This window comes from Magnolia sinica, chromosome 16 (genome assembly GCF_029962835.1).
Source record: "Magnolia sinica isolate HGM2019 chromosome 16, MsV1, whole genome shotgun sequence".
NCBI classification, from domain to species: domain Eukaryota; kingdom Viridiplantae; phylum Streptophyta; class Magnoliopsida; order Magnoliales; family Magnoliaceae; genus Magnolia; species Magnolia sinica.
The window spans coordinates 45,045,848-45,066,626 of record NC_080588.1 but is presented as its reverse complement, the minus strand read 5'-3'; the positions used below and the strand labels follow the sequence as shown (position 1 = coordinate 45,066,626).

Here is a 20,779-nt window from a genome sequence, read left to right as displayed (position 1 = left end):
GGGAGGTAGGTTATCTAATCCAGCATGAGCCAGCAGATCGTGCAACTCAAGAAGAGTGGCCAGGAACATAAACGAGCCACCATTCATGGCTGAAAAAAGGAAACTGCCGATGTAGCAGAAATTGCAGGATTGGTAGAGAACAGGTTGGAAAGAAAGAATTTTAAAAAATAAAAAAATAAAAATTCCAACCACCAATCGGCAGTCAACCACTGCCAAGTCATTCACTAAGCAGGCTGTCTAGGATTATCATCCCACAATGCATTTTTGGGGAACCATCCATTCAAAGTAGGCCCAACATGTGAGAACAGTCCAGATCTTGTACAGGCTGGCCGCAAATACTGGGAATACTTCCAGGCATCTCTATAACCAAACACATGCAATATTCCCTGATCCGAGTCCAGGGATAACACTGCTGTCATGCATGCACAACCGGTATTCCTGATTTCCTCTTTAGGTTTCATTCGATGAGGCCTCTTTTGGACGCCACTTTCGTGCCTGGAGAGAATCCAGTTTGCCAAAAAGATGCACTACAAACCGGAGGCACATATCAGCGCAAAGCAAATGAAACACACCAACCATAAGGATACAAGCCTGTGATAACATCTTGTCGAAAGAGACAAATCATCAATACACAGACAGACAAGAAATGCTTGAATCATATCCGTCAATAAGAGTCAGACCACGCAAACACAAGAACCCGTATGCAAGCACCAGCGTCCAACAACTATGAAGAACGCCGATTGGACGATAAGAGTTAGGCCAATCTGACAAAACAATATTTACTCTGCAGTCAGCATATGTAGAGAGTAATGAATGTCCCAGCATTCAAGGGAGGTTCCAAGATTAGACAAGAGGTGGGTATTGTTTGGCCTGCTGCCGGACCCTTCTTTTATACTCCACTGGTTCCTGTGAGTTCAAACCAATCAATCACATTAGACCATGAAGCCAAGAAGAATATACAATACACAAGGTGAAATAGAAGCGATGTAGGTGTAAAAATAAGTTATATGGTCTCGAGCCTCAGAAAATGAACAGTGTGATGGAGCAGCTTACATGTCCAGCTCAAGTTTCATTTACCAAGACGACCGGGGGTATGCCCCTCTCAGATTGGAAGATTCCAAGTATTTGATCAGTAGCCTACAAATAGGTGGACATATATAGGGTTTTGCTAACTTCCCCACCTTCATGGAAAGGTTAGCAATGTCCACAAACCTTTTCAATGGCAAACATGGTAACCTATTGTCAATCCTAACCATTTATTCATTCATAGGAGTTGGGCATGGTGCAAGAATCACACCAATCCGATGATCCTAAACCTATGAATGGGGCCAATTTGTTAGAACCGTCCGATGCTTACGAGCCATATATCACATGGTTAAAATCATCAAATCAAAGTGTTACTATTTTGAATTGGAAGTCTATCTTGAAAATCCCTGTGGATTTAATTTCTTCAAGTTGGGTTCTTGTGTTGTCATTTTTTAATAAATTATCATTAATTCTCAAAAAACAAGTATTACTTCAGAATCATAAGAAATACAGTGGGATCTATCTTGGTACATGCTTCCAGATGATGATTGGACCTATTCCATTCCTCCGGTCAATCTTGACTGTCCATTTTCATACTATTGATCAGAATCTTAGGATCACACACAAAAACAAAGGCATAATGGCCATTACGGCCCATATTGTAACTACGATGGACGATGGTCGTACAGTTATTGAATACCTTGGGTACGCCCAATCATCAATCTAGATGCCTTATTTAGTACCAATGGGAGGAAGCCATGGTGCAAATACCACGCCGTTTGGATGATCCTAACCCTTTGAATGGGACCAATTTGTTACAACTTTCCGTTGCTTACAAGCCATATATCACATGGTTAGAATCATCAAACCAAAGTGCTACCGGATGCCTCATTTAGTAGTACCAATGGGAGAAAGCCATGGTGCAAATGTCACACCAATCAGATGATTCTAACCCTTTGAACGGGGCCAATTTGTTACAACTTTCGTGTACTTACAAGCCATATATCACATGGTTAGAATCATCAAACCAAAGTGCTACTTTAGAATCACAAGCAATACGAAGTGGGATCCATCTAGTAGATGTTTCAAGATGATGATTGGACCTATTTGTTTCTACAAGTCAACCTTGCTTGTCCATTTTCATACTATTGATCGGAAGCTTGGGATCACCCTGATGGCATGATTTTTGCACCATGGCTTGCTCCTAGTTTTACAAATGAAGCGGACGAAGTCGGCAAAACCTTTTATATAAAAATGCAGTAGAATCATGGGTTTTGGGTCCTTTGCTACTAAACACAACAAAAACATATGGTTTTTAAGTTTTTCAAAAGATTCCACCCACGAACACCCGAAAGCAACAACATTATATTTCAAAAACCAAAAACAACCTCATGCCTGGTTCGTTTCATACTTGGATGGTGTTTAAACGCATAGACAATTTCCACAATGCAGACTTGTTGTAGATCCTCCAACCAGGAGGTCCCTCCCCGATCTATTGCAAATGAAGGGATCACCCAAGAGATAATGTATTTCCTCTAATAGGGACCAAGGAAACACAATAATCGCCCACAAAGGTGGACCACATAGAGAATGCTAGATAAGGGATGAATGAAAAGGGAGAAGGATTTCTCTCATATGTTCTCTCTTCTCTAGGTAGGGACATCCAAGGGGGAGGGGAACATCAAACCTCATCTCCTCTGCAATAGAATCCTTAAATAGATGAGGGGTTAGGGTCTCAAGGGTGCATTCAAAATTATGCGCTACCACCGTACGGACTTCATTGCACCCTACTATGAAGTAAGCCCGTGAATCCGCTTCTCACATGCACATACCTATGATCAAAGGTCCATCTCTCTCAATTTCTAGTTAAGACATATACCATGGGGAAGGCATGGACGTCCAAGGCTCTCTCCTCCTTTTTCTAAGATAAGATCTCATAAGGAGTTTGGTTTACAGGAGGATGAACACCATATGATGCTCCACCACCCTATGGAACATCTGCGTACCCCGCTGTGAAGGATCCATATTCCTGCCTAATCCATGCACCCAACCGTCCAAATCCCTCCATTGTAGATTTATTATTGATTTAAAATTCCATATTTTATGCGGTATATGAAAGATGGGATGTTCTAAAGCCGTTCTCAAAATGTATCTTTGAAATTTTTGTTTCTTTTAGTAAGATCTAATCATGTTTAACATCCTAAATAGCCTGGATTAGCCAGAATCATGATGTAATCATATAAATCTAGCCATGAAATCCCAAGCCTTAAAAAAGACCCATGGGCAAATATCGACAGAAGAATGTGAACATGGGTTCATCAGATTGAGCTCCGAGAACAGATCACAATGGTGTTCGCAGATCGAAGAGAATGTGGGCCACGTTGGACCCATGATGATATCAGTAATTAATGTCTCTTCCCATGTGGGTTGGGTCCATACCAAAATAGCAAGTGGAAGGGGGGTGGCGACCTTATCTCTCTTTAATTTCCTTTTTCTTCACTCCTCTTCTCTCTTATGGTGCTTCATGGTCAAGTAATCTTCCAATTTGGAAATTTTCAAAAATCTGTGTTCCTTTAAAATAGCTTAATATCTGGAATTTTGGGATATTTGTGAAAATTTTCAAATTTGAAAATTTAATAAATTAAATAGTCATTTTGTCAATGGGCAATTTTGATCGTTTATCATGTGAGGTGATGTATTGGTCCCCTTGTGATGGGCTTAGATTGAACATCCATGCATGGTGAGGCATGTGGGCCCACCCATGATTGGTGGGTGGTAGCATTAGGGCTGTCAACGGATGTAGAACCTGTCACAGACACATTCCTAGCATGGTTGAGCCAAAAGAAGATGGACCGTGAATTGACCATAACTTTTGATCCGGGTATTGTTACGGGGCGCACAACCTATCAATCTTTACTGAAATGGGCCATCCGAGGTGAACCGACCCACAAAGTGAGTCACATCTGTCCATTTCGTCAGAAAACACGCGCTTTCAGCTCAAAAACGAATTTTTAGAAAATTTTTACTATTTTTAGTAATTTCAATTTTTAAAATATTTTTAGAGATTTAGATTTTCTTTCCTTTTAGAAGTAACTTTTAGTTATACTAGGACTCTTCTGGAGAGTTTATTTGCAATTTTTATTTTTAGAAATTAGGCCTTAGAAGAGTTTTTTTAGAATTAGGATTTTGATTAGAGTTAAAATTTTGTTATTTTTGGTAATTACGAATTTTAGTTTATTTTTTCTTTATTAATGGTGTAAAGAGACGCATTAGAGGATTATCAATTATTGATTAATCAATTTCGAATTTGTTAGAATTTATTTCTATTTTCTGCTTTCTTTCCTCGTGGATTCGAGAAGTCTCTGTGAGGAGTCCAGAGAAGTTCCGTGGATTCGGAATAGTTATCCTCTTGAGGAAGACGGTGCTCAACCTCACGTCCTCCCCTGCGTCATTCTTGGTACGGACAACGGCCCGGCCCTATTTAAAATTCTGATTTTTCGGGGCGGAGCTCGGCCCATCACGTGTCCTTTGTGGCAATGGTCTCCACTTGGTGGGTGTACCCTCACAATCACACGATCTTCTTTTTCTTTTTTTTTTAAAGATAACACTACTAGGAATTAAACCCTGGATCACTCACACACACACTACACTGTCTCTACTAGCTCATGCGATCTTGACCATTGAAAGTTGGATTTTCATTGATCATGTCGTTACAGGCTTGGCCAAAGCTATGTGATTGATGGATGGATGATCCAGCACTAGACGCCATGATGTGTGGACGCCCAATTGATGTTTTGGATGGATACTACACAATTCGAATGTTGTGATGTATGACTGTATGAGAACTTGTTCGGGCCATATAGATCCGATCGACCTCAAATTTCACGTGGAACCTAACTCAACATGATGAAGATTATGGACGAAGTGGATCTAAACTTGGAGATTTGGATCTGTCTCGGATTAAATCTGGATCATTGATCTTGTATTGGATGGATCTTATTTGTTTGAGATCGGATTGGGCCGAAACTTGATGTGTAGCCTACTGGTGATGTGATCTTCCCATCCAACGATTTAGATTATGTAGTGGGAGGCACGATCTGATGGTTTTGATGGGTCTTCCCTTTATTGTGCATAAAGGGATGACCATCAGGTCACATTGACCCTAGCATGTTTAATCCTATGAATGTGGTTCGAATTACACTCTACAGCTTCACAGATGTTGAAAAGTGTCCTAGTCACATTCCTTGTATGTGAGACTCAATGTCGGAGGGAGGACAACGCTGTCCAAACAAGTGCATTGTGGTTGAGTATATGATTATGGTATATACTGTTATTTCACTAATGCGAACTTGTTATCTCTCTACCTTGCATGTGCATTGGTAAGACAGCACTAGTGTGTGCCATTGAGACCCCTAACTTGTGAGTGTACACTAACATGAAAGTTACACTCACAAGTTGGTGTATGTTCATGTTAGATGCTTTTAGGCGGTAAGAGTTGACGGATCAATGAGAGCTGATCATTTGACTTAAGTACCAAATTGTCTAAATATTATTTTCTTGGCATGGGGTGCATTGTGTTCCTACGAATTAATCGAGATTCATCTGCATACAGATCCCATAAAGCCCACTTGTCAACCCTAGCTTTTATTATGCGCCGTCCACGGCACCTTGCACCCATGTTTTCTTGCAGGGAATCTGATCTGAAAAGTGTTGGGCCTATGTAAATGCATGTTGTTCATTAGGCCCATGGCAATTACTTGTATGTGTGAGACAAATAACGTCTCCACAATATGCAACTCCTAGTGCATTGACACAGAAACAATCGTACATATATGCAATTCGCTTGAATCCATGAGTAAGGTCATGATGCCATGGGAGGATGAGGAGTTTATATGCATTGGGTCGAAAATTAAAATTCATGTTGAGGCTATGGGCAGAGTAGTCCTCAAGTTGGGCAGTAAAAATAGGATAGTCCTATATGATTGCTCCTATAGTCCAACTATAGGGAGAAACCTAATCTCAACATCTAAACTGTCCGAGCAGGTATACATCTATACCTTTGAGACAACCGTTCAAGTCTCCCACAACAGAAAAGTGGTAGCATCTAGTGAATTGAAAGATGGATTGTACATCATATCTTCCCGCCCAATCCAGTGTTATCATGTGCGGTCGCACATGCGAATATGCGGTCGCATATGCAGCAGTGGCATATGCGATCCCTGCACATATGTGATCGCATATGCCACATGTGCCAGCATACGCGATCGCATATGCGATGTATGCGATCGCATACTGCATATGCGATCGCATAATGGCCAATGGTCAGATTTCTGACCTTTTTTATTTTTTTTTCAAATCCGGATTTTTACTCTATAAATATGCATTCTGAGCATTCCTACCTGCAAAAAAACTCAAACTCTCTCTCTATTCTCTATTTCTCTTACTACATCCTCTCTTACATTACATATTTCTAATTCTAACTTCTAAGCACTTTACAATCTACATTCCACTCCTCTCCATCCATATTTCTTTTCTTTTCTTTTCTTTCAACTTTCAAGAATCAAGAATCAAGGAAGGGTACAAGAATCAAGAATCCAAGATACATGATACATCATACCATTACCATCCATATTCAAGAATCAAGATTCAAGAGTCAAGAGACTCCTCCTCACTCCTCTAGTCCTCTCCAATCTCCATCCACTAAGTTTTCGAAGTTCTAACTTCTAAGTTCTAAGTTTCTAATTCTAAGTTTCTAACAACTTCTTTTTATCATTTTTTTTTTTTTTATATTTTGTTTGTTAATTGGTTTGTTACTTTGTTAATTGTTAGTTGTTATAACTTACAATACAAGTTACAAGTTTGAAGTTACAACTTACAACTTACAAGTGACAAGTTACAACTTACAAGTGACAAGTTACAAGTTACAACAAGATTTCAAGATCAATACTCAAGTGAAGGGGCAAAAGTGAAGAGAAGACAAGTTACAAGTAGACAACTTAGAGTCGAATTTGGAAGTTGAAAGTTGAAAGTTGGGAACCTCTTTTAGATTTGTTACATTTGTAAACTGTAATTTTACTTTTATTTGTGTGTAAATCTCTCTCTCTCTCTCTCTCTCTCTCTCTCTCTCTCTCTCTCTCTCTCTACAAGTGTAAGTGTGTAACTCAACTCTCTCTCTTTTTCTCATTTTCTTTTCCCTCTTCTTCTCCCTTTTTACAAGTGTAAGTGTGTAACTCAACTCTTTCTCTCCCTCTTCTTCTCCCTTTCTAGTTTCTACAAGTGTAAGTGTGTAAGTGTAACTCTCTCTCTCTCTCTCTCTCTCTCTCTCTCTCTCCCCCAAGTCTCATCTCTTTAGGCTCTTTACTCTTTACTCTTACTTACTCTCTTAGATCTACTTCTTTCTTACTTCTTAGTTCTTCTTCTTACTTCTTAGTCTCTTACTTTACTTTAGTTTTCTTTTTATTTGTAGTTTACTTTCTAGTTTCTAGTTAGTAGCTAGCTAGTTACTTTTTAGTGCTAATACACGCAACACCATCCACCATCATAATGTCTTCTTCCCAATCTTCCTCTTTGAAGCCCAAGTCGAATAACCCGGGTTGAAAGTATAGGCACTATCGTAGGGCTACCGAAAAGACTCACATAGTATGTGAGTTATGTGGGTTTGTGAGTTCCGGTGGCATTGCAAGGCACAAGCAACACCTTGCACATTTACCGGGGTCAAATGCAAAAGCATGCGACAAAATTACTCTAGAAATCCGAAGGGAAATCGTGGAGTGCATGAAAAAACAATCAAGAAAGAAATGCGATAGTGCCCTACGTCAAGAGGAATATATGGAACAAGATGCATATGAAGATATAAATGTAATAAATGTAGATGAAGCTAGTCCCACTCTCCCTACTTCGACAGGCCGGTCTAGACCACAAGTATAACCACCGAAAAGAGCTTGAGGGCATGGGCCCATAGATAGATGGTTTAGACCACACCCCGAGGATGTAGTCGACCAAAGAGGTAGATGGAAAGGACCGGCTCAAACAACTTTAGAGAACCGGTATAAGCAAAAAGATAAGAAAACCACAATTCAATATATTGTTAAGTGGTTTTATCAAACCGACATTGCTTTCAACACCATTAAATCGAAAAGCTTCAAAGTAATGATTGAGGCTATAGGTCAATTTGGACCTGGGCTTAAACCTCCTTCATATCATGAAATGAGGGAGACATGCCTAAAAATTGAAGTTGAATATACACAATCCTTCATAGCTGAATATAGGGAATCATGGAAAATATATGGTTGTTCACTAATGGCCGATGGATGGACCGATAAATCCGATCGGTCTCTCATTAACTTTTTGGTAAATTGTCCAGCTAGGACAATGTTCTTGAAGTCAGTGGATGCGTCGGGCCATTCACACATAGGAGAATATTTGTTTAACTTACTAGATAGTGTAGTTGAAGAAATAGGTGAGGACTACATTGTACAAGTAGTTACAAATAATGCAGCCTCTTATGTAATGGCCGGTCGTCTTCTTATGGAGAAGAGGCGACGTTTATTTTGGACCCCCTGTGCGGCCCATTGTATTGATCTTATGTTAGAAGATATAGGTAGATTATTTATAAATGTGATTGCAAGGGCTAGAAGAATCACGGTCTTTATGTACAAACACGCCCTTCTTCTCAATCGAATGAGAAAACACATTGGGGGTAACTTCAACGTCCAGCAGTCACCCGTTTCGCTATAGCCTTTTTAACACTACAAAGGCTACATGCAAAGAAATCAGAACTTAGAAGCTTTGTAGTGTCAGCCGATTTTACAAGTGGGCCTTGGTCAAAGAAGGCTGAAGGAAAATGGGTTCAACAAACAATTCTTTCTCAAAGTTTTTGGACTCAAGTGGTAAAGGCGTTAAAATCATCCGAGCCCTTAATCACTGTGTTGCGATTGGTGGACGGGGATGAGAAGCCCGCAATGGGCTACATATATAATGCGATGGAGAGGGCGAAAAATAAGATCATGGACCATTTTAACTATAGAGACCGTGATTACAGGCCAATTTTAGATATTATAAATAAAATATGGGGCAGCCAAATGTCATCCCCATTGTATTCGGCTGCTTACATCCTTAACCCAGCCTGTTTATTCGCTTCTGCTGATCTAGCAGAAGCACCAATTATGCATATGGTTGGATTTATTAATGTCTTGGAAAGAATGATTCCAGATAGAGGAGAACAGGACAAGATCTCAACTTTGCTGGACTTCTACACAAAAAGTGAAGGGATATTCTCAGCGGATATCTTAATAAGACGTCAGACAATGAAATTACCCAGTAAGTACTTCTATGAATGAATGTTAGTGTACTATCAACTGTGTGCTGAACTCTTACAAATAGTTTTTCTACAAAGTGTCTCTAAGAGACTAAGACTCTGACGGTCTAACCTATACTTAAAACTATTTTTCTCAACTGACTGGTGGGCTGCTTATGGAGTGGACCTGAACAAGAAGGATCCAGCTCTAAAGAAGCTGGCTATGAAGATTCTTGGACTCACGTGTTCTGCCAGTGGTTGCGAGCGCAATTGGAGGATGTTTGAGGCGGTAAGTTTAGACTGTTTATTTAGTAATTATTTTGTTTTTTTGTAAACTTTAATTTTTTAGTAGCCTAAGCTAAATTAATTACCTAAATAGGTAATGCCAAATGCGCTTTCTTGCAGATTCATACCAAGAAAAAGAATCGCCTTGAGCAAAAAAAGCTCAACGACTTAGTTTTTGTTCAATACAATAAAAATTGCGAGAACGATTCCAAAGTAGAAAAGAAAAGCCTGGCTTCTTTGACCCTATCTGCTTAGATGAGTTGGATGCAGATAACGAGTGATTCGTAGAGACGGAGGACCCAGTATTTGCTAGAGAGGATCTGACATGGGCACAAGTTGAAGATGCTGCATATGGATCGACACCTGGTGAAGGTACTAGTACCACTCGAAGGCGAAGGACAGGGGGGAGCCGGGGGGCGAGTAGTAGCCGTCAACCCGTTGATGAGATTGAAGAAGGAGAAGGTGATAATGATGATCAAATTGAAGATCATCCACCATTAGATGTTGATGAAGTATTAGAACGTACAAATGACGAAGAAATGGAAGAAGAAGAAGTGTATGTGGAAGAAGGAGATGACTCGAATGATGATGATGATGGTGGTGGTGGTGGTGGTGGTGGACCTGGTGGTGATGTGCCACAATGGATGCTAGATCAATGTATATGATTATTGATTATTGATTAGATAAATAATAAATACATAACTTCTTAATTTTGTTTAATGCTTGTCTCATAAGTCTAAGTGTGTTGATGTTGTTGATTGTTGATAACTTGATATATTATGTATTGTATGATTTGGATTTGTATCATGTACATGTAGTGTTGAATGTTGAATATGGATATTTGATATTTCATATTTCATATTTGTTATTGTTATTTGTTAAATGTAACTAAAATGTTAATTGTTAAGATTTAAGAAGTTAACTATATTGTAATTTGTAAATTGTAAATGTATGATGTATCATTATCAATTTATCATACATTCATATGTATGTAATTGGTTGGCTTTATTTTTTTTTTACTTAAAATTAAATGTATTTCATGTCTCAATGACATATAATAATTTATTTTGATTTTTCTAATTTTTTTTATTTTTTTCTGATTTTTCTGATTTTTTTTTTAATTTTTTTGAAAAAATGTGAAAAAAAATAAATATGCGACCGCATATGCGATTGTGCGATCGCATATGCGCACACGCATATGCAATCGCACAGGATCGCATATGCTATTTGACAACATTGGCCCAATCACAACTATCCGGCTTGAAGTGTTACAAACCCTAACTACTAAATGATCTAGGAAGAGGGCTAGAGACAGAACTGCCTCTATGTATATGTGGCACATTTGGCTTGGTCATCCCAGTGAGGACAAGGTAAACAGGTTATCAAATGATGGGATTATACCTAATGTGCAAAATAAACCTCATCCCACCTAGGAGTCTTCTCTGCATGCAAAAATAACCAGGATGCCGTTTCCAAAAGGAAGCAAAGATCAAACTACTTACGACTCCTTGAGGTTATGCACACTGATGTATGGCCCGTTCAATGTGAAAGCTAGAGGTTAAGAGTACTTCGTGACATTCATTGATGACTAATCCTAGTTTGGTTGCCTGTTTTTGATACAGCACAAATCGAATGTCTTCGAGACATTCAAAATATACAAGGCCTTGGTTGAAAAACAATTAGAAAGAAGTATCAAAGTGTAAGGGTTTGACAAAGGTGGAGAGTATTGCTCCAATGAATTCAAAGAGTTTCTTCAAAGAGAAGAGATTGTCGCTCAATGGACCACAACTTACACTCAAGAGAACAAGATTACAGAGAGGAAGAACTATACAATATTAGATATGGTGAGGTCCATGATGACTTATACATCGCTTCCCATTTCGAACCAAAGCAGGACCTAAGACACCATCTAAATTGTGGAAAGGCCGCAAACTGACTCTTATCCACATTATTATCTGGGGGTACCCTGCGATCGCAAAACATCCAGTTGCTGGTAAGTTGGAACCGAGGGGTACTAAGTGTCTCTTCGTTGAATATCCACGAGAATCCAGAGGATATGAATTCTATCACCCTATGGACAAAAGAACTTTGATCAGCAGAGACGGGTCTTCTTGGAATAAGACATCGTACGAGATAACAAGGGTGATCGCGTGGTAGATCTTTATGTGAGATCCAAAGAGACGCCTTCAAATGATCATGTGATGCATGTTCTAGAAGGGCATATCCCTAATCCTCAGCTAGCACCTACATTGCATCAGAGTCAGAGAGCACTCTGGGAACCAGATAGATTCATAAATTTGGGAGAGGTCTTTACAACGGTATCAAACAGTCTTCAGCCAAACCCGCTTTCCTACCAGGAAGTCATGGACGATATGAAGTCCAAGTATTTTAACCATACGTGAACTCTTACATACTGATTTGAGGAGGTGAAGCCAATCGAATGTAAATGAATATACAAGAGCAGCGAAACATGGAAGGAAAGGTGGAAAAATACAAGGCTAGGCTTGTAATGAAGGTTACACTCATTAGATGAATAAGTGGCAAATCTTAAGGTTTGGACCATCCCTTAAAATTTCGTTTCTGACCATCGATTTGTTTTAAATCATCCTCAATAGACATTCAATGGTTGATATCTAACATGATGCATACCCTGGAGGACGGTTGGAGTGCATAGATTAGGCAGGGATATGGACATCTTTCACCGTAGAGCACATAGATATTCCATAGGATGGCGGATCACCATATGGTGTGCATCATCCTGGAAACCAAACTCCTCCGTATAAGATCTTAACCTAGAAAGAAGGGAGAAAGCCTTGGACGTCCACACCTTTTGGCCTCCTCTACCAAAGATAATACATTCTCTTGGGTGCTCCCTTTATATATAATAGAAATAAGAGACCTATACTGGAGGATCTACACAAACAAATCTATGTGGAAATCGCTAATAGGTTTAATCGCCTACAAATATAATCTGAACCATGCATGTGGTTGTTTATGGTTTTTGAAATCTAGTGTTATTGCTTTTGGGTGTTCCTACACGGAACTTTTGAAAAAATTAAAAATCATGTGTATCCACTCCTAGGGCTCTGCGAACGTCGCTACCTTCATGGGGACATTAGCAACGTCCCCTACCCTTTTGAATGGCTTGTGGTACACCTAATGTATCCAAAAACAGTTACATGATGGTAACTATGGCAACCATCACATGTTAGGAGGCTGTAACGAGTAGCCCGAACTGGCCGTTAAGGTGCCCATACAGTTTTTTTTTTTAAGATTGTAACAAGCTGCATTGTAACAGTGACGACAGTGGCCATAAACTGTTAATGAATACCTTAGATACGTGCAATCATCAATAGAGATAGTTCATTCAATAGTACCGAAGGGAGCAAGCCATGGTACAAAACTCACATCAATCAGATGATCCAAACCCTTTGAATGGGGTCAATTTATTAAAACTTTCCGTTGTTTACCAGCCATAGATACATGGTTAGAATCATCAAACAAAAGTGCTACTTTAGAATTATAAGCAATGAAAAGGGTGATCTATGTAGTGGATGTTTCAAGATGATTGGAGCTATTTTTGTTTGTCCATTCAATATTGGCTGTCCATTTTCCATTTTATTGATCGGACGCTTAGGATGGCACGATTGGCATGATTTTTGGACCATGGATCACTCATAATGGTATGAATGAATGAGCGGTTTAGATCGACAATAGGTCACCCCGTGTGCCAATTAGGGGAAATTCCCATGAAGGTGGAGACATCAGCAAAACCGTGCATCTAGCAATGGCTCACATTCACCAGAGAAAGGTCAAAACACCAAATGTTGTGATGTTCCTATCTGGGTGACTTGAAGCATCAGACATTCACGATGGGGTCGGATCAATGATCTGGATGACTGAACCAGAGGCCACCGTGTATGGAATTGAGCCTCAGCCAACAGTACATTTCTTGAACCTCAGGGACTTTAATTTCTCAATATGGTGTATAATCAAGAAGCCTCTAGGCTTTTTATTTCCCTTTTCTTGAGGGGCTCTGATTTAGATACTGCTTTAACTGGCAAGAAACATTTAAAAAGGAAAGAAGAAGAGGACGAGTAAATAAAGCAAGCATTCAACTCCTGAAGGTGAAACCTGGATAAAGAGGTGATATCCATCAGTCTGGGCAGGGTCTGCAGGGTTCGGCTGGTCCAGTAAATCCTGTATGCCGACAAGAATTTGTTTCACTGTAATTGCTGGCCTCCATCCCTGCAATCGCAATATCCGGCGTGTTAACTGACGATGGACATCTAATACCCCTTTTGAAACTTTTGGTCAGTGGGCATGTAACATGGTTCAAAACATTAACCAATACATTGCTTAACAGATGATGCATATCACACATTGGTCCCAGCAAATAAAATGAAAACAGGTAACTGGTCACCCCCAAAATGCACAATGTCTCGACTGATTCAGCCGATACATGTCAACCAATACAGCCAATACAGTATCAGCTAACTCTTATGTCTGTAGCTTTTTTTTCTGGCTTTGTTTCTCCATGAGAAAGTGATAAAGGAGTCCTTTTCTCTTGGCGAGTTGTAAATTTGCATTACATGAGTTTTAACTTTCACACAAACACACAATACTTTGCATTAATTGATTTAGAAATGGGTTCTTTATGGTTATTTACAATTGATTTTACCATCACTTCCTTGCTGAATTCTACAATTGATTTTTTGTCCATGGCATGATTACAATGTGCCTGACTCCATGAACAGCCAAGATCTTTTATGGATGTGCCAGGTTGGCATGAATTCTGTGAAGAATATATGGTCCATCTGACCTGAGCAAGAAGAAAGAGAGGGAAGAGCGAAGGGATGGTACTTTTGGGAGGCAGAATATTGAAGACCACACAGGAGATGGAGGTGATTATGAACTTGGGAGAGGAGAGGTTTGTAATTTTATTTTTCACAGAAAGTAGAGAGAAATTATAGAATTTAGTGAGGACTGATGAGGTTACAGTAAAAACCTCATTTACAAACTACTAAAAGACACCTTAAAACACTAAAACTGGCATAGCAATGAGGATGATGACATGATCAGGAGCCCTCCCAACCTCCGATGTGGTATTGACTTGGTATCCCAGACTACCCTTATATCTACCAACAAATGTTAATATGATTCGTTAATTGTTTTTACTCTGTATCCTAGCCATAGAATTGTAGACCTGTAGTTTTTGACCCCATATGACTCATTTGTTTCTCAATTTTGCAAACAAATACAAGTGATTTTTGCATTGGCTGATTTAGGGCCTGTTTGGCGAGGCGGATTGGAAGTTAAATCCCGGGATTGGCTGGGTGTGCCAAACAGACTGGGTGATCTGACCCCGAAATATAGCAATCCCATGGATCTTAAGACAATCCAATGACAACACCATCATTACCTTTAAATCCCATCCAATCCACCCTAATCCGTTCAAATTTGCCTGGGACGTGTAGGGATGGGAAGGTTTAATCCCGGGATTGGCCGGGCGTGCCAAACAGACTGGATAGAGCAATCCCATGGATCTTAAGACGATCCACTGACAATACCATCATTACCTTGAAATCCATGCCATCCACCCTAATACCATTCAATCCCTTCCAATCCACTTGGCCAAACACGCCCTTAGGAACTATGGAAAACCTTGAAACTATAAAAATAAAGTAGCCATCAAAAACCTAAACACAGAGCATCGAAGGCTGAATAGTCTCATTGACAACGACCATACCACAAACTAGACCAGTACGTTCATAACCACAAACTGACTAGGCATTTTCCATTTTTTCTGATTTAACTAATATCTTCTCAAATTTTTTACTTAAAAGAATTCACATAGATTCAGCCTTTACTGCCAGGGGAGCAGATGGATCAGGTCCCGCACCTGGCCCATTTAATAAATGGGAATATATTTTGGACCAAAACCCAGCCTATTAAGATCAGGAACAGTGAGTTTGGGCAAAGTCCAATGCAAGAAAAGCAAACTCATTTATTTAATGGGTTGGGTCTAGGTATAGAAGGATCCAGACCCAACGACATATTATTCTCATGGTTCACGGTTTGGCTATAAAAAGCATAGCAGAGTTTTCATGCAAGAAGAAGAAACGAGGGGAGTTAAGAAGAAGAGGAAGGAGAAGATGAGGGGAGAAGAGTTAAGAAGAAGAGGACGAGGGGAGATGAAGAAGAAGAAGAAGATGATGATGATGATATGATGGTATCATGGTACCTGCTGCCAGAGCCAGAGAGAGGAGCCAGGAGGAGAGGATTACATGATTTGTATTTCCTAAGTTCATTGTAGAGGAAGAAGAAAAGGAAAAGAACTTGATTTCTAATATTCCTATTCTAATTTACAAAATCCAAATAACTGACTAATTATGATTTCCCAATGCCCATTTTCATTAGTGTAATGTATTAATTAATTAATAACACTTTAGTTATAGAAAATGTCCTAATTCCTAATTTCCCTAGATTTAGAAATTAACTACTTTCTCGGGTATCCGCAGGGAATAGTCTCACCTCAAAAGGGGGTGGGCACACCCTGTGTTGTAAAAATTAAAAAAAATTAATTAATTTTTTTTTTTTTTTTAAATGTACTTCTCGGGGTCTGGGTTGAACCATTATAAGATGGTCCAAATCAGACCTATTTAGAAATGGGGTCGGGTCAAGTCAGGTTGGGTTGATTACTTGATTTTGAGAGGTCCCAAGCCCAACCAATTTAGTAATCGGGTCAAACATTGACGCAAGCCTGTTCATTGGCAGGTCTGGTCCAATATCCCGTTGGGGTGACAGAACCTATTTGCACCCCTAGACATGACAAATAACCAACAGTACATATCGGTTTTCTGGCTGACCAATACAGCTACTGAAAATCCAGCATAGACATGTACAAGCACGATAAGATTAGTTAGTGGTGTAGCTTCTCATCTAACTGATTTTTTCCATCAGGTTTCAGTGAGGATTTATCAAATGCCACAGCTGAAAGATTGTACAATAGGGCTTCAAAAGTTTATATGAGGGGATTCACCATGGATCCCCACCCACAAGAAATACCCCAAATAGGAAGATCCTAGTAATAGAACATTTGGCCTTTTATTCGTCAAATGGGAACTATTACTAAATTATCTTTCTCAACCATTTCTTTGTTCATCACAGATTGACAGGTTTAGGATTTCACATTTGGGAGACTTTTGCGGCATGGATGAACCATTCATGGTGGGTCCCATAATATCTTCTTCTTTTTTTGAAGTTAATAATTTTATCAAAATAAAGGCCAAAGACAAACAACCAAAGGCAATTACAAGACTGACCAAGAAAAAGCCAGGATAGGAAACTCAGCAAGGTAATTTATATTTGAGGCCCAAGCTGCTACATCCAATTTAGCCCTCCTAAAAATCTCTGAAATTGACCCACAATGATTTCGGAAACAAAGATTATTCCTTTCACCCCATAAAGTCCATATGCCTGCTAATAATGAAAGTCTCAAAAGCATTCGCCCCCTCTACCCAATCCCACTCCCATGCCAAGAAAGAACGAGGCCCTCAATGTACCTGGCATCACCAAAGATACATGAAAGATAGCCAAGAACCTCGCCATAACTCACCAGCAAAGGAACAGATAACAAAGAGATGACTAATCGATTCCACTTCCTGCAAGCACATTGTGCATACATTAACGATAACCATTTCCACTTCCAAAGATTATCAACTGTGAGGATCTTATTCCTCCCTGCCAACGACGTGAAGACTACAACTTTCGGACCCCATAATTGAAAAAAAAATGAGCCCCACCTACAAACTGAAAACACCAGATGGTAACGTACAATCTCTCAGCCACAGCATTATTACCTCTTCAGTAGAAGTTAGTGAGACTGGTAACAGCCTTGCCAAAGAGTGTGTGTCATCATTCAACTTTTTGTATTTGAACTCTTAGCCACTATCTTGAAGGGTCTGTAATGTATATAGACAAATGTTGAGATGATTCATGTGAAGAGAGACTAAAAAGGTCATCTGAGGCACACATATGCTGGATTTTGGCCACTCATCAAGTGGAGGGCACCATGAACATTCCATGGCATGCATTCTTCTATTAAATGTGAGACAACCAGGTTACTGGACCAGCCTGACCCCTTCATGCTTGCAGCAGCCCCTACCTGATGAATGTTCTGGATCTAATATGTGCCACCAATGACCTCTTCAATCTCTCCTTGGGTAGATCCCCCTGCCACTTCTCCTTTTCCTCTAGTTTTTAATAGAAGTTTCAGTTATCAGTAGCATAGGATAACAGCATACTTACACTGTCCTCGTTGAGAATCGATAGGCATACCGTCCCAGAGGGGTAGACATTAGGGTGGAAGAAACCCTGAGGAAACTTGCACTTGGGGGGCTTACTTGGGTAGTCCTCGCTGAAGTGAAGTGTGATGGGAAAATAGCCACCTTCCCAATCAGTCTGCAAAATTATCAAGCAATTTGATGTACTTCATAAACGGTACAAAGAAAGACAAAACCACAGAATTTGATACAACATCAGTGAAGTGTGATGAGTCCCTACTCATGCCTCAGTGGTAGATTCGCAAGAGTTTCAACGGGAGGTCATGGGTTCAAGTACCCATTGTGGTGAAATCCCACTGTGGTGTGAGTGTGTGGGTGTGTATGGGGTGTGAGGGTGCGTGCAAAAAAAAACAAAGAAGAGTGGTGTACAATTTAGACAAGGCCTCTAGGCCATAATGTGATGCCTCTACCATAATGCATCTCCTCTGCAAGTTTCTTTTTCTTTTTCTTTTTTTCTTTTTAAGAAATGTATTCATATAAATGTGTCCATGCACCTTGTAGAGTTCGCTAAGCCCCACATGCATGTAGAGTCCTGCCCATATGCACACTAAAAAAACCTTCTTCTAGCTATCCATATTTTCTGTACACTTTTTAAATAATGATATTTTTTGTACACCGAGACCCACCTGAGAGAAACAACCAGATATTTTGGCAGAAATAAAAAAAGCGGCCTACTGGATTAGATTTTTGCATGTGATGCCATATTGAAATGCATGATTGCATGTTGATGGTCAAGGCTCCATATGCACATGGGCTTAGCAAACCTCCACCTTGGAATAGAAGGCACAAATCAAGGTAGCAAATCAAGCCTACAATGTTTGATAAAATAATAATCATAATAAAGGAAATAGAATTGAATGAATAAATCAGATGTCCTCCTTGCATATATCCCTTTTATAACACGCTTTGGGTAACCAGTCACTCATATTCTAGTAGTTACTAGTCACTCACATTCTGGTAGTTACAGTGATTTGATTGGGGAAAACCCTCAAGAACACCCTCACTGAAATGGTCTAGATACCACAAGCATTTAAGAATAACGACAAACAAAACAGGAGGACTTGGAAGCAGTGATTCTGAGAAAAAACAGAACTATTAGGAGAAAGCTTTAACTTTGTCACTTTCCCTGTTACTGCCATCTTGTGCCAGGCACACAGTTTCACAGCCCACTGGCTCCATGACATGTCATTTGGCCATGACAGGAACTAGCCCATTAGACTTTTGACATGTTATAGGGCGAAGAGGCCATTTAATGAGAGCAATTTCTGGCACCTTTGGAGCCTCCTTGTGGATGAGCTGTGTGGAAGAATTTCATTGAATAACAATCGATCAATGCTTGCGAGCAAAGTCCTCTGCCAACCAATGGGTGCTTGCAGGAGCCTCATTGGTCCCTTTGCTTTGGTCCCTTTGCTGCAAGGCCGTGAACTTGGGATGTTATGATGCTCTCAGCACAAGGTGGCACTATGCATATAGCACCAAGCCAGAGGTTGGTGTTGCAGTGATAGGGACCCAGTGAATTACCATATACATAGATGATGGGGTTGGCAGTCTCTTTCAGCCCGGCGCAACATGCATAGGTCTTGCAGGTTAGAGCATTGTGGCATCTTGCCTAACAATATTATGTTAGTATCCGTAAGTGAGACGTGGCCCAAAAGGGACCAAAGATATGGTCTTAGAAGAAGGTACTCGTTTTCTTGATTTCAGATGCTCCATTGGGTGGTGATATTGTCTGGATGCTGCAGGTTTCATATGTTTGTGCAGGTTACAAAGCATTGCAGTCCAGGGATCTGTACATGTACTCATGAACACTCTAGCAACCGAATGGTTTCAGCAAGGCAGGAAGCTTGTGCAAACATTGCAGTATAAAGGCCCAAACAATTAGGCCAAAGAGCTGGCCAAGATGAACAGATTCCAGCAATAAGCTATGTGCAAGATAGATTATGATGGAACAGAAAAAGTTCAACAAGTGATTGGTTTTGGCTTTTAGCCCATAGGGTGCATATGAGCCAGAGCTTTTTGATCAGCTTATGACGTACGGTGGTGTCCTTAAGGCAGAGCTTCACTGCTTAGCATGTGGCGCAGAGGTACCAATATGGTATTAGACTGGCAGATCACTCAGTTGAAGTATTCAGGCTTCGGGCATGCATCCAGGGTTGTGGCATTGGGAGACTGTGAGACCCCCACAGATCCCTATTGTGCACTGGTGATTCAGAGCACCATAGTCCTGCATAGGGCTGTCAATGGCTGGGCTCGAGCCAGACAAAATCAAAATTTTGAATAGGCCAGCCTGAATGGTTCAAAATCCGGGCTGAAGCCAACCCCAGGGCCCGGCCAGTTGACAGCCCTAGGTCAGCGTGTTAGCTTGGCACTTGAAAAACGGGTCAAGTGATTCAGTGCACAAGCATAGGCTTGTGCATATAGGCAACATGAGGTGGGCTGGTTTAGAATGGGCATGTGTGCCAATGCTGCACAAGTGTGAATTGGATCAGAAACTTCCACCCAGTGACAACAGGCTGAAATTTTGATAAAGAGGTGGTAAATATGTTGAGATTTAACTTGCAACCTCCGCATATTTGGGTTCCGTATTTGTGACTGACAAGGGATGCACAGCCTCTACCAGCTTAAGCAATTAGATTTTCATTTTTATCCAATAGATATTCATTTTTACTAAATATCATTCATACAATTTTGATGTATTTTCCTAAATTTGTGCTAAATAACAAAGACACTTCATTTCAAGGTTACTCGGACCATGGATCGCTTTGGTATGTACACGGTACGCTACTTCCTCCAATAGTTGGTACACAGGTAGGAATGTAGGATCATG

The 20,779-nt window shown here is 40.1% G+C and overlaps 1 protein-coding gene across 1 annotated transcript in view; it reads right to left on the bottom strand.

Moving 5' to 3' along the window:
- Window positions 1–547: 547 nt before the first annotated feature.
- LOC131229383 (SUMO-conjugating enzyme SCE1) overlaps window positions 548–20,779 on the bottom strand; it is a 43,270-nt gene continuing 23,038 nt past the window's right edge. Inside the window, exons 3-5 of the mRNA XM_058225325.1 lie at window positions 17,918–18,070; window positions 13,742–13,855; window positions 548–906 (exon numbers count right to left, since the gene is read on the bottom strand). Of these exons, the coding sequence (XP_058081308.1) occupies window positions 844–906; window positions 13,742–13,855; window positions 17,918–18,070 (330 nt within the window). The 3' untranslated portion in view covers window positions 548–843. The remainder of the gene's footprint in view (window positions 907–13,741; window positions 13,856–17,917; window positions 18,071–20,779) is intronic.